At 43.7% G+C, this 15,137-nt stretch overlaps 1 protein-coding gene across 1 annotated transcript in view; it reads right to left on the bottom strand.

The window, feature by feature from the left end:
• Nucleotides 1-550: 550 nt before the first annotated feature.
• WNT4 (Wnt family member 4) overlaps nt 551-15,137 on the bottom strand; it is a 101,598-nt gene continuing 87,011 nt past the window's right edge. The window contains exons 3-5 of the mRNA XM_082274106.1: nt 7,343-7,474; nt 2,387-2,529; nt 551-1,592 (exon numbers count right to left, since the gene is read on the bottom strand). Of these exons, the coding sequence (XP_082130232.1) occupies nt 1,125-1,592; nt 2,387-2,529; nt 7,343-7,474 (743 nt within the window). The 3' untranslated portion in view covers nt 551-1,124. The remainder of the gene's footprint in view (nt 1,593-2,386; nt 2,530-7,342; nt 7,475-15,137) is intronic.

The raw sequence follows: 15,137 nt of genomic DNA, 5'->3' as shown, positions 1-15,137 counted from the left end.
TTGTCCTCTTGTCCTACTGAGACAACATAAACAATATACACCTTCACCTGTCATCTTGGCCATTCAATATCTACTGAATAAGGCAATGACGGCCTATAGAAAAGTAAAAGCAGATTCTAATCTGATTCATTTGGCTTGACCCATTGACTTTACATTGGCAAGTTCTGTATGCATTTACTGGGATGCAAGTATTGTCCAACTAACAAAAATGTACTACTTTTAATTATTTTTGGACCCTGGGAATTTAACATTTAAAAAAAGTATATAATACTGTAGAAAAAAACAGCAAGAAGAGGTTATTCTGCTCTGTCCAGTTTTAAGTTCAATGCTAAGTCAACACCAATTACCTTTGTCGGTAAAGGTTCAGCAGGAAGAACACAGAACAAGTGAAGAAAAAGCTAACAGCCATGGGCTGGCTTTAAGGAATGAGAGAATATACTAAAAACCTGCATCTCAACCTTATACTCGTCTTAAAAATCTTTTTTTTTTTCTTTTTTTTGTACAGAAATATTTATAATACAAAACATGAATATATATATATATATATATATATATATATATATATATATATATATATATATATATATATACATATATATATATATTTATATACATTGATACAGATATAAAATACCTATGCTAACATTTTTTGTTTTTATTTAAAAATATAATGAAGTTTCCATTAGTTATTTTGGTCATCTGGTGGAAGTTAGTCAAATGTCACTGGAATAGCGAAATGGATAGTGGTCATCCTATATAAGTTTTTAACATTTTTATTCTTTTTTAATTGTTTTGAATATTTTAGGAGTTCCATTCCTTCAGCAGTTTTTTTCCTTGGGGCACATCTCGGTCTCCATAACTGTAGAAGCAGCAACGCAAAATAAAATCCACCACGTGTTGATGGGAAGCAACGAATTACAACTTCAATGTTTGTCGGCAATAAATAAGAAAAAGGACACAAATATACATCAGTGAGATTTAGGGACTTTAAATATTCATTCTTAAAAAAAAATTATATTGTCCCTCCCTAATTTTTTTGCAGTCTATGGAGCTTCACCAATTGTGGTGGAAGGAATGGCTCGATGAGGTCCATGTTGTCCATTTTGGTGGCTGATTTGTGGAGATCACCGACATGTGTGCATTTCCACCACTTTGTGGCACTGTTTACATTTGACAAAGCAGCACCAATGGAACTTACAGCTGCATCTTTCTACTATTTCCACTTCTTCTGTGTGAAAGCCTCGCCCGCAGCACATAAGCTCACAACCGTCAATGGCCTTGGAAGTCTTGTTGCACTGCCGACCCGTTGTTCCCAAAACTCCGTTCTTTAAGTCGTGGTCACAGAAGTCTGGGCTGGAGTCTAGGTATACCAGGTCTTCATCTGTGTGTGGCTTGAACTGAGAATTTTTAGGCACTAAGACTTTGGTCGTGCCAATCTTTTTCTGCTCCACTTCAGTAGCTCCATCGAATTTCTCCTTCAAGACATTACCGACTTTACGAAACGGAGGCATGGCTTTCCAGCAGGTCTTTACTTCGCAGGATCCGGAGACTCCATGACACTTACATTCCACTCGCATGTTGTTGAGAATGGCCTATTAAAAAAAAGAAATAGAATTTTAGGTGATAACTTGGTCTTAGTCAGTTACTTCACATATAATTGGTGTTTCTTAAAGGGGACCTAAGCTTTGAAGGTAAATATGCTTTATATAGGAGTCACCAAACTTTCTAAGCAAAGGCAAATTGACTGATCTTCAGGCTTTAGGAGGGCCGGACTATTGCCAATGGGAGTAGAAAATGCCCCAGCATCAGATCATTGGTTTTATTGGGAGGAATAGTGCCCCATTTTTGGCATCAATTGGAAGAATAGTACCCCATTGATTATGCCAGCAGGAGGAATGGTGCCCCATAATTGGTGTCAGTTGGTGCCACAAAAAGGCAAGCAAAGGGCCAAAACTGGATGAATTTTTTGGGTGAACTCAGCATGCTGCACATGCTGTGTTCATCATACTGTATACCAAGTGCAGAGAATACACAGCTTTTTGGGATACCTTCTACAGCTCTTGGAAGACTGGGAAAGAGCCTTAAAATATTTGATGACCTCAAAGCATAACAAGGGACTTGACAGCCATGGAATAAGCAAAAAATCAGTGAAGTCTGAGAAGGCTAAGCTTCCCTCTATCATGCCCTCCCTTCCTGTCTGATGCAGCCTTTGTCACGGGGGTCAGAAAGTGAAAGGAGATCTCTCTGAGCTCTGGATAGCAATAAAAACGTGACAGAGGGTCTAATTCGTCCAACTTTTTCCAAAACCAAGAAAAAAACGTTTTGCATTGACATAGGCTTTACTTTTTATGATAGAAAAGCTAATAGCAAAAAGAGAACTGCTTACCTTTCTTCCTGCCTCGTTGTTGTGGAGATTCATGAGAGCTCGACTGGATGATGCTCCTTTACTCCGCTCTCGTACATCAACAAAAGACTGTGAGAAAGCTACTCCATATGCAATGTTATCAGAACAACCAGACCACTGGAACCCTAAAGGATTATGGGGGAAATTGTCAGAGACCTTTCTGGTATGACAAATACAAGATTCATTCCCTATAAGAATGTAACATCTAAAAGATAGCTACAGATTATGCCTACATTTTGTTTTCCTCAAGTGTTTAACCTAGAGACCTAGCCAGAAATTAATTAAATCTACTAGTACATTTTTGGAAGGAATCGGGATTAGCCACAGGAAACCCACCCAAGCATATATCTACTCTATACAGGTAGTTCCCTTGGTGGGAAATAAACTGAGAAGCCATAAAATTGCCAAGAAACTCAACTAAGATGATCAGTCTTTCCCCTAAAATGTATGCTCACATTTAGGGGAAAAAGGCCAAGGACCGGTAAAGTAGAACTAAAGCCAAACCATTTTAACTGAAGCGATGTAGAGTTAGAACATGCATTGTGTTTTTTTGTTCTGTCCCTGTTGGGGATACATCTGCTTATTTCTAAGCTTTGGACCACACAGGAAGTGAATGGCAGTAATTCCTACCAAAGAACTCAATTTACTATCTATGGTGCAAGCTAAACAAGTAGTCTGCAATAGAAATTCATAGCTCATGATTGCACAACACTCTAATTGTGCATCTTTTTTTTCTATAAGAAGATTTATCACTTCACAGGTACATAGCACATTACATGGGGAGGATATACATGGATTGAAGATAACAATATCAAAGTATGTTGCATATCCTATTTAATAAAGTGATTCTGAACAGGTACATACAGTATAAAACAGGTTAACAAAATCATGAAGTAATAGGATCTGGAGGAAGCTAAACTTCCCACTGAAGGAAGCCCTTCAAATAAAAAGATCTACCTTCATACTCCCCTCCTTGCCAATCAGGGCTTTGTTGATCCCCCTAGTGGACCCTTAGGTGAAGCATAAACTAAGTTATCTATGATTACCAGCCAAGATTACCATAGAAATGGCCTCCTCCAGTAGGCCTAGGTTGGGGGGAATCTGAAGATCAGGAAGGGACAGTAGAAGAGAGAGAGGTAGGAAGTATACTCATGAGCTATTACTATCAGAGGGAGAAGACTCTGTAGGGCAGCAGTGATACATCTGATGGATAGAGAACTCTGACTGTGCATCTTTAATCACTACTACATGTTACATGTAGCTTACGCCATAAGTAGTCAATTGTTCCATATGTGCAGCAACTGAATGTTACTCCTAGTGATTAATCTCTACTAACATTGGCCCATGTAACTCTAGCCTATAGATTTTCTAAAAGTGAGCACAAGTCAGAGGGACAGGTAAGTATTAATCCCTCGCTTTACAGGGGGCTCTTTCATTCAGACTACCATTCCAATGGAGTTCCATGTAGTGCCCTGCAAATTAAGAACCTAGCTCCACACAGGGTCAGTAAGGGAGGACAGTAGGTGCACATTTCCTTGAGCTTCTGCTTATTTAACTTCTTTTCTATCTGCTTCCTGGATCACCAACCACATTTGTGCAAGACCAAAACCAGATAAAATAGTCTAATGGCACTTTTCCACTGCAAGTACCGGCTCGGCTCTACTCGGCCCTGCTTGGCTGGTTCGCTTTTCCACTGCTGGTACCGCATGGTACGGTGTTGGAACGGTTCGGTACGGTATGGTTTGCTTTTCCACTAAAGTAGTACTAAAGTTAAGTGGGTGGGATAACAACGATTCTCTGACCAATCAGTGGCTAGTAGTGACTGCATGCAAAGGATTGTGGGATATGGTACCGGTATGGTACCTCTTGGAACCACAACCAAGGTGGTACTGTTTTAGAGAGCCGTACCGTTCGGTTCCATGCAGTGGAAAAGTGCTGCCGTACCGTACCATACTGAACCGTTCCTACACCGTACCATGTGATACCAGCAGTGGAAAAGCACAAAAGTGAGCCGAACTGTTCGGTTCCATGCAGTGGAAAAGCGCCATAAGATCATTTAACCCCTTAGAGCAGGCACCTGCTGGTCCTTTCGGGGGTTTAGTATGCTGGGAGGCAGGGCGGAATTAATGTCATGTGAACAGGATCGGAAAGCTCCTGATCACAAGCTGTAAATGGGAGCTTTCAGTTAGCAGTCGGCAGCTGTGCCGGGAGCGGACAGGGTGTGGTCTCTTGGCACAGCTCTACTGGTGCTATTGCACAAGGAGAGGCCACATATTTGCATGTGTTTGGCGCCAAGGAGTTATTTGTTGGGAATAAAAAGTAAAATAAAAACTTGACATCCATTACCTCCATTGCTGCTCAGCAATTGCTGTCAAATTGGTACTCCATGTGGAGAGTTCCATACTGGTTCAAATACAGATCTGTGAAGTCACTCATTTCTCTGAACCCATCCAAGTTTTATCCTGTGTTGAGCCCTGATAAAGGGGGAGTGGTGTTGCCCCCAAAATGCAATGAATGTTTTTATATGTTTTTTTTTACCAACAAATAAAATGATCTTGGACCCTTTCATTCGGTTTTAGTCTGGTGCCCCTTCTGTATTTCTATGGTTTAGGCTACTGTTGGATTCCAATTGATGGAAGCCTCGTTATGTGAGATCTGCCTTGCCAGAGCTATTGATTTTATTCAAAATGTTCCTTAATCTGACTACACATGCAAGTCTTAAAGTTCTCACCGCCTCTGAGTATGAGGTTCTTAAATCTGGCTGGTGGTTGTAAGAAGCATTATAGTGCTGACATTATTTTAAGTTCTGTGTGGGAGAACCAGCAAAGAAGGTGTTCCATCACCTCCAGCAGATGTGTTCCAGGATCACACATTAAAGACAAATTGAAGGTGGGAAACTAATGCAATACAGCCATGTCTGAACAAACTGAACTGCTCAGCAGACATTCTCTGTATGCATCACAAAGTTTAATTTTGAATCTTGGATGTGGAATAAACCTTTAAAATATTGTCTTCCAGCTTTGGCATTCTGAAAGTGATGAGTGCCAAGTTCAAAATAAAATAATGGCTGGATGATTGCTGGGATCCGTTCAGTACTACTACCGTACACTATGCTTTACTCACATTGATGTCTGTCACAGACTGCTGGCTCCAACCTCCACCTGGCTGCTTCTCTGAATGCTATTATGCAACTTCCTGACCGTAATTACCCCAGGGTCTTTTAGTTAATAAATTGTAGAGTAATGAATGAGTTAGATAATTATTAGCACTGCCCACTGTGGATCTTCTATTAAACCAAAATAAAGCAGGGCTTTCCTAGCCAAACCAAATAATAACTAATTCGAGGAAAATAAAAAGAAATTGAAATGCCACAAAAGCTAATGGAATGTAGAATAGAAATGTAAATGCCACATCAGCTAAGGGGATGTAGAATCGAAATGTAAATGCCACATTAGCTAAGGGAATGTAGAATCGAAATGTAAATGCCACATTAGCTAAGGGGACGTACTATCGAAATGTAAATGACACAAAAGCTAAGGGGACGTACTATCGAAATGTAAATGACACAAGAGCTAAGGGGATGTACTATCGAAATGTAAATGCCACATTAGCTAAGGGGACGTACTATCGAAATGTAAATGCCACATTAGCTAAGGGGACCTACTATCGAAATGTAAATGCCACATTAGCTAAGGGGACCTACTATCGAAATGTAAATGCCACATTAGCTAAGGGGACATACTATCGAAATGTAAATGACACAAGAGCTAAGGGGATGTACTATCAAAATGTAAATGACACAAAAGCTAAGGGGATGTGGTATCGAAATGTAAATGCCACATTAGCTAAAGGGACGTACTATCAAAATGTAAATGCAACATTAGCTAAGGGGACGTACTATCGAAATGTAAATGACACAAAACCTAAGGGGATGTAGTATCGACATTTAAATGCAACATCAGCTAAGAAGATGTACCAGTGGTGGCCCGTCCATTGTGGGCGCAGGGGTGCCGCCCGCCTATCCATTCGTCCGGTCCCCTAATCTAAATGCAGGGCGCTGGATGCATGGATTTCAATAGGGGATTTTTATTTTTTTTTTTGAAGCACGTGATTAGAGACAGAGGCTCTAATAGGCTTCAAAAAAAGGGTGGGCACGGGGCGCAGAGCCCTGTGCCCTAAGCCCACCCAGTTGTGTGACAATAGCGAATAAATATTCGCTATTATCACACTCTCCTCCCAGCCAATCAGGAAGCGGGTCGTGAGACCCCTTTCCTGATTGGCTTAAAAGAATGGGAGGAGAGGTACAGCCGGAGGAGACTCAAAGCCACTCTGGGAAGGAGCAAGGTAAGGATGCTGGCCAGCCGTCTGTCACGGGAGGGGGTGGTAGATTTGATTGCCGGCCGACTGGCCGTTCCGTGGTTTTTATTAGCAGAAACATCACCTTGTTGTGGCATTTACATTTTAATACTACATCCCCTTAGCAAACGTGGCATTTAAATAGCTAATGTGGCATTTAAATGTCGATACTACATCCCCTTAGCTGATGTGGCATTTCAATTTCGATACTACATGCCTTTAGCTGATATGGCACTTACATTTCGATAGTACATCCCAGTGGTGACTGGTGAATGAAAATTTGGGGGGGCAGGAAGCAAAACCAAGGTAATGTATCTGCTAATAAAAACCAAACTTGGGAGACAGGCAAATACTGAATCTCCCATGATGTAACTGCTCTGTTGAAGCATCCAAGGAATATAAGAAGCCAGCAGCTGACACAGGCCACTGCGTCTACACATAACAAAAAATGTCACCTTCTGGTGGACTGATTCTTTAATTTTTTGAGCTGCATGTACAGTTCAGATAAAAGTATGTTTCTGCGCTTTATGTAATAAATAATATAAAGATTTGTGGTAACAAATCAAAATGCTTTCTACTGACCTTGAGGACTCACACCGTGTACCGTCCGATCGCAGCCACATTTTTCTAGATCTCCACTACTGCACGCCCTGGTGACTGCGAAGGCGACCCCTGCTGATGATATTGCGTACACGAAAGCTGCTTCTCTGGTGCCTGCAATGCAAAAGTAAGAGTATGTTTAGAAGACTTCTTTTACCTAAGCCTTTGTTTCTAAATCTCTTGTAGTAAGGTGATTGACACATTTATGTACTGAATTCATTTTTTTTATTGCTCTCATTTAAAAACTAGAACTGGGTTTTGAATAGTGCATTTATTTAGACAGATTCACAAATCAGAAAAAGCGATGTCCAAAAATGTGTGACCATCCCACAGAATGATAGACAGATGGGAGCTATGAATTGATTTTGGTATATATAGGATAAAGTCTTATAGTGGGCCAGATGTGGCCCGTGGGCCATAGTTTGGAGACCCCTGGTTTATAGGCATCTAGTGCCAGTAAACACAACCCAGTAGCAGTCAGTTGCAGGTTAGTATTTTTCTTACTTTACTGGTGAGCAAGATCTGTAATGAAAACACATATTGGGCCTTTAGAAGAAGCAGGAGCTGTATTTGAGGCTCTCCTAATGTAATCATTAACCTCCATTGCTCTTCAGGTAAGTAACATGCACAACAGTCATCCAGCAAGGATGCTCACTGCATTCCTTCACAAATGGCCAGCAGAGGGAGCACCAATAAATGTAATATGACCATAAAAATATGGCACAGCCAGCATATAAAAATCACATAAAATAACTGTCGCGTATTTTCTACAGCGATAACTCCGAAGGGCTCTGCTTTTAATGCTTGACCACTTCTCTTTAAACTAGAGCATATTCCTGTCTGATAGTGAAAGCTTCTTGTATTAGAAAACATCTTAACAGCTGTCCTAGTTTACCCTTGTGGCATCCTTCTCCAAATATTTATTATGTCTACTCCACAGAAAAGCTTTCCTTAAAATTTACATGTTTGCTCTTTTCATCTATCATTGTCGGCTGCAGTTGTAAAAGCACTCCAAAGATTTTACAATTTGTGTATTATAAAAGTCAAACAAGACATGCAACCTGGGTCACACTCATTTTTTGTCCTTATATTCACAGATGACACAGTGACTCTTGGCACACATTACATCTTGGTCATGTAGGGCATTGGTCTACAGGCTGCTGCCTGTGGGCCAGATGTGGCCCTTTGCTGGCCTTTATCCGGCCTTTGGGGCACTATTCTTTGGACTGATACCAACAATGAGGCATTATTCCTTCCACTGACACCAACAATGGTCCACTATTCCTCCCACTGATGCCAACAAGGGTCAACAATGGTCCACTATTCCTCCCACTGATGCCAACAAGGGTCCACTATTCCTCCCACTGATGCCAAAGAGGGTCCACTATTCCTCCCACTAATGCTAACAAGGGTCCACTATTCCTCCCACTGATGCCAATGAGCGGCTACTATTCCTTCCACTGATGCCAATGAGGGTCTACTGTTCCTCTCACTGATACCAATGAGGGTCTACTATTCCTCCAACTGATGCCAACAAAGGTCCACTATTCCTCCCACTGATGCCAACAAGGGTCCACTATTCCTCCCACTGATGCCAATGAGGGTCCACTATTCCTCCCACTAATGCTAACGAGGGTCCACTATTCCTCCCACTGATGCCAATGAAGGTCTACTATTCCTCCCACTAATACCAATGAAAGTCTACTGTTCCTCTCACTGATGCCAATGAGGGTCTACTATTCCTCCCACTGATGCCAACAAGGGTCCACTATTCCTTTCACTGATGCCAACAAGGGTCCACTATTCCTTCCACTGATGCCAACGAGGGTCCACTATTCTTCCCACTAATGCTAACGATGGTCCACTTTTTCTGCCACTGATGCCAAGAAGGTCTACTATTCCTCCCACTGATGCCAATGAGGGTCTACTGTTCCTTTTACTGATGCCAATAAGGGTCTACTATTCCTCCCACTGATGCCAACAAGGGTCTACTATTCCTCCCACTGATGCCAATGAGGGTCTACTATTCCTCCCACTGATGCCAATAAGGGTCCACTATTACTCCCACTGATGCCAACAAGGGTCCACTATTCCTCCCACTGATGCCAACAAGGGTCCACTATTCCTCCCACTGATGTCAATAACTGTTCACTATTCCTCCCACTGATGCCAACGAGGGTCCACTATTCCTCCCACTGATGTCAATAACTGTTCACTATTCCTCCCACTGATGCCAACGAGGGTCCACTATTCCTCCCACTGATGCCAACGAGGGTCCACTATTCCTCCCACTAATGCTAACGAGGGTCCACTATTCCTCCCACTGATGCCAATGAGCATCTACTATTCCTCCCACTGATGCCAATGAGGGTCTACTGTTCCTCTCACTGATGCCAACGAGGGTCCACTATTCCTCCCACTGATGCCAACAAGGGTCCACCATTCCTCCCACTGATGCCAACGAGGGTCTACTATTCCTCCCACTAATGCTAACGAGGGTCCACTTTTCCTCCCACTGATGCCAATGAGCATCTACTATTCCTCCCACTGATGCCAATGAGGGTCTACTGTTCTTCTCACTGATGCCAATGAGGGTCTACTATTCCTCCCACTGATGCCAACAAGGGTCCACTATTCCTCCCACTGATGCCAACAAGGGTCCACTATTCTTCCCACTGATGACAACGATGGTCCACTATTTCTCCCACTGATGCAAATGAAGGTCTACTATTCCTCCCACTGATGCCTATGAGGGTCTACTGTTCCTCTCACTGATGCCAACAAGGGTCCGCTATTCCTCCCACTGATGCCAACAAGGGTCCACTATTCCTCCCACTGATGACAACGAGGGTCCACTATTCCTCCCACTAATGCCAATGATGGTCCACTATTTTTTCCACTGATGCCAATGAGGGTCTACTATTCCTCCCACTGATACCAATGAGGGTCTACTGTTCCTCTCACTGATTCCAACCAGGGTCTACTATTCCTCCCACTGATGCCAATGAGGGTCTACTATTCCCTCCACTGATGCCAACGATAGGGAACTATTTCTCCAGCTGACACCAACAACGGGGCTTAATGCCTCCCAAAGAAACATACAATGGGGCACTTACCTAGGTGGATGCAGTATCGGTCCGATGCTGCATCTGTGCCCCCCCCCCAGCTCTAAGACATCAGATACAGTGATGTCATCATTGGGTCTCTGTGTTTCTCTATGCAATTCAGTAAGATTGTAAATGTTGGGGGTGGCAGGGTGCTAAACATACCTTCCTGAAAACATCACAGTACTCTGCTCTGTACTCCTCTCAAAAGCCCTCAGCCCTGATTCATGCAGTGGGCTGGCTCTTGGGACAAATTATGCAAATATCAAAAAAACCTTAATATGTGGTTGTCAATCTGGAGCAGTGGGTGTGCCCATGCAGACTGCCCTAGGCAATGCCCACATGTAATGCTGAACCTCCATGATTGAAAGTACTGACGTCCAATGAATGAAAGGTACAGACCAGGGACAATCAGGCTGGGGAGGAAAGTGTTAGGACCCTTTCACACACGGAGTCTGTCAGGCGGACTCCGTTTTTCTCAGCGGGGGATGGATCCGCAGATCCCCCGCTGAGCAGGCAGATCACAGCTGTGTCTCCGCGCTGTGTGCGGAGACACAGCTGTCAGGTCCCCATTCTTCTCTATGAGGGAATCGGATGGGAGCGGACCGTCTGTCCTTTCTCATCCGATTCGATCCTCCAGACGGATGGAAAATAGGGTTTCCATCCGTCCGGTTTTGATGGATCGGATCGGTCTCCACTGACATCCGATGCCCCATAGAGATGCATGGGGCATCCGTTCAGATCCGCCCAAAAAACTGACAGGCGGATCTGAACGGACTCCGTGTGTGAAAGGGGCCTTAGAGTCCCATCATGCCTCTGCCTTTGGGAGCCATGCTTGTAACTGTCCGCCTTGCAATGCCTCACGGGGCTAGTTCTGCAAGAGCTGGAGGGCCGCCAGTTTGACACCTGTGAGTTAGACAATACTGGACATCCTCCAGCCAGGAAATGAGGCTGCCTCTATCTGAATTGCTGCAGCTTGTAGCGCACACTGTGAGAAACTCAGTGTGCAGTGAAATCAGAGTAAGCCATTTGAGAACAGGAGAGGAGCCTTTACAACTGTGCAAGACTGAGGGGATGGCCAGGGTTCAGCTTTACTCCTCACATATAAACAAGTGCAATATACACAGCATAGGAATCAGAAGCACAAAATCTCCCTTCTTGCACAGGGATCATGAAATAACCGCATTAACAAATACACCGTGTATCCTGCCTTGGGTTTATTTAGGAAGACGGAATGTTTTATCAACTTCTGGTAAGTGAGAAACCCAGAATTTCGTCTCACCTCGGCCATGAATAGAGCTTGCCTACATAAGTGGGACTACTTTGGTGGTCGTCGCTGACTGGTGGCCGGTCCATCCTGCGAACAACCCAACCTATTAGATGGAGCCTGCCAAGCTGAAGGCCGAGGTTGAGTTATTGCGGGGACTGATTCCATTCCAAGTCAGCTGAGGTTAACAGCAGGCTCGCGTGGGTCTCCTCGCACTGTGGTTGCCGAAGAAGAGACGACTTCTATGCGAGTATTTCCAGCCTGGAATCTCACCTACCACAAATCTCTTCCCTTCTTTTCTCCCGTAGCCCCCCGAGAAAACAACCCATGTCAAACAATGAGGCACGACGAGGACTTGCCCAGCAGATTTTACCGCAAAACTCGCGCTTTTGCCAACTTGGAAAGCAAAACCGAGCTCCTTCTGACCCACAATGACAAGCACTGTTCAAAGCCTCTATTTATACAAACACATCTGCTGTAACTATGGGAGAGCTCTGCGGTCCTTATACCATCACACCGCTTTTGCACATTTTACATAAAGCAAAGTCAACCAAGTGATTGGACCGCTGGGATACATTTGTCATTTTCAACATCAGCTGCTTGTTCATTTTTTTTTCAAAAGCCAAAATGCTGTTTAGGGCGGACGTGCAACCACTTGACCTCCGGAAGATATACCTCCCTCCGTGGCTAGGCCATTTTTTTGTGATACGGCACTGCGTTACTTTAACTGACAATTGCGTGGTCGTGCGATGCTGTAACCAATGTCCTTTTTTTTTCCACAAATAGAGCTTTCTTTTGGTGGTATTTGATCACCTCTGCGTTTTTAATTTTTTGCGCTTTAAACAAAAGACCGACAATTTAAAAAAGAAAAAACATATTTTTTACTTTCTGCTTTAACCACTTAAAGCGGAAGTAAATCCTTCGATTTGACAGTTTCAAAAAACAGTTACATTTCCGGCATGTGCCGTAAATGTAAGTCTCACATTGGTTGTGATCTCAACCAAACTGTCAAACCATCCAATGGCTGGTGTCATAACTGATCACATGTGCAGCACCATGGCAGTTGAAGGTCAAACAGAGGCCAAGATGGCAGCTTACTTGGCTGAAAATGATAGGAGGGTTTACTTCCACTTTAAGCCCCGGAGGATTTGGCTGCTCAAAGACCAGGCCCTATTTTGCGATTCGGCGCTGCGTGACTTTAATGGACAATTGCGCGGTTGTGTGACGCTGTACCCTAATGAAATCGACGTTCTTTTTTCCCCCACAAACAGAGCTTTCTTTTGGTGGTATTTGATCACCTGTGCGATTTTTACTTTTTGCGCTATAAACAAAAAAAGAGCGACAATTTTGAAAAAATAACAATATTTTTAAATTGTTTTTATATGAAATTCTTGAAAAAAAAATTTAAAAATCAAAATCTTTTTAACATTTTAGGCCAATTTGTTTTTGCTACATATTTTTGTTAAAAAAATCGCAATAAGCGTATTTTGATTGGTTTGCACAAAAGTTATTGCGTTTACTAACTACGGGAAAGATATATGTCATTTTTATTGTTTTTTTTTTTAACTAGAAATGGCGGCAATCTGCGATTTTTTGTGGGACTGCGACATTGCGGCAGACAGATCGGATCCTTGACTGACATTTTTGACACTTTTGGGAGTACCAGTGACATTACTACAGTAATCAGTGCTATAAATATGCACTGTTACTGGAAAAATGACACTGGCAGGGAAGGGGTTAACTTTATTGGTGATCAGTGGGTTAATTGTATCCCTAGGGGCGTGATTCTAACTGTGGGGGGCGTGGCTTGTGATGTAACCACAGAGACATGTAATCCTACATAGCAGGATCGTATAGTCTCTGCAGTTACATCAGGGAGAATGACAGACGGCAGTGTTTACATCAGCTGTCCTCTGTCCTTCTCCCTCTCCTGCGGGAGATCGCGAGTGACCGCGGACATCGGAGCCGCCGGTCACTCGCACGGGGATGTCAGGGAACGAGCGGGGGCGGGAGCGCTCCTCTGGCGGCGCGCGCTCCCCCCTAGAGGCTCGTGGGCGAGCGACGTACCGGTACGTCGCTTAGCCCAGGAGGGGCTGACCGCCGCAGTATAAAGTCGTGCGGCGGTCGGCAAGTGGTTAAAACATGTCCAATAAAAAATAATAAAAAAATCTAATTTCTTCATCAATTTAAGCCAATATGTATTCTTCTACATATTTTTGGTAAAAAACATCCTAATAAGCGTATATTGATTGATTTGCGCAAAATGTATAGCGTTTACAAACTATTTATTTATTTTACTAGTAATGGCGGAGATCAGCGACTTATAGCAGGACCGCGATATTGCGGCAGGCATTCTGACACCAACTGACACTTTTGACACTCTTTGGGAACCTGTGACACTAATACAGCGATCAGTGCTAAAAATATCCACATTAAAGTGGTTGTAAAGGTTTTTCTACATGAATGTATTCTCTGTTCATAAAGTAAAAAAACTTTTCAAAAGTAGCTGCCCCCAGTCCCACCCCTTAAACACTTACCTGAGCCCGATCTCCATCCAGTGCTGTCTTGTCTGCAGCAGCTCTTCTCCTCTCTTCCCTCTATCACAGGCTTGGCTGAGAGCAGCGGGAGCCATTGGCTCATGCTGCTGTCACTCAAAAACCTGTGATGAGAGAGCAGGTGGGCGGGGCTGTGTTTCTCAATAGATTTGAGCCAGCACAAGTGCCCCCATAACAAACGGCTTCCTATAGAGGCACATGGAAGGGAGGAGGAGCCCAGAGTGCCGGAAGGGGACCCCAAAAAAGGGGGATCGGGGCTGCTCTGTGCAAAATCATTACATACAGCAATACAATATGCAATAGGGGAGATTTACTAAAACTGGAGCACACAGAATCTGGTACAGCTGTGCATAGCAGCCAATCAGCTTCTAACTTCAGCTTGTTCAATTAGGCCCCTTTCACACAGGGAGTCCGGACTCTTCAGATACGCCTGTCAGTTTTTCAGGTGGATCTGAACGGATGCCCCATGCATCGGATATCAGCGGAGACATGTCCACTGACATCCGATCCGATCCGTCAAAACTGGATGGATGGAGACCCTATTTTCCATCTGTCTGGCGTATCGGATTGGATGAAAACGGACAGACGGTCCGTTCTCATCCGATTCCCCCATAGAGAAGAATGGGGAACTGACAGCTCTGTCTCCGCACACAGTGCAGAGACAGAGCTGCCATCCTCCTGCTCAGTGGGGGATCGGCGGATCGATCCCCCACTGAGAAAAACGGAGTCCGCCTGATGGACTCCCTGTGTGAAAGGGGCCTTAAGCTTTGGCAATAAGCCCCTGTTCACATCGGTGTGATTTGACAGGTCAAATCGCAACCTATTGTTGCCAATGGGAAAGTCCCAATTTT

Source organism: Pelophylax lessonae (assembly GCF_965119305.1).
Source record: "Pelophylax lessonae genome assembly, chromosome: 12".
Classification (NCBI taxonomy): domain Eukaryota; kingdom Metazoa; phylum Chordata; class Amphibia; order Anura; family Ranidae; genus Pelophylax; species Pelophylax lessonae.
This window is presented reverse-complemented; position numbering and strand designations above follow the sequence as displayed.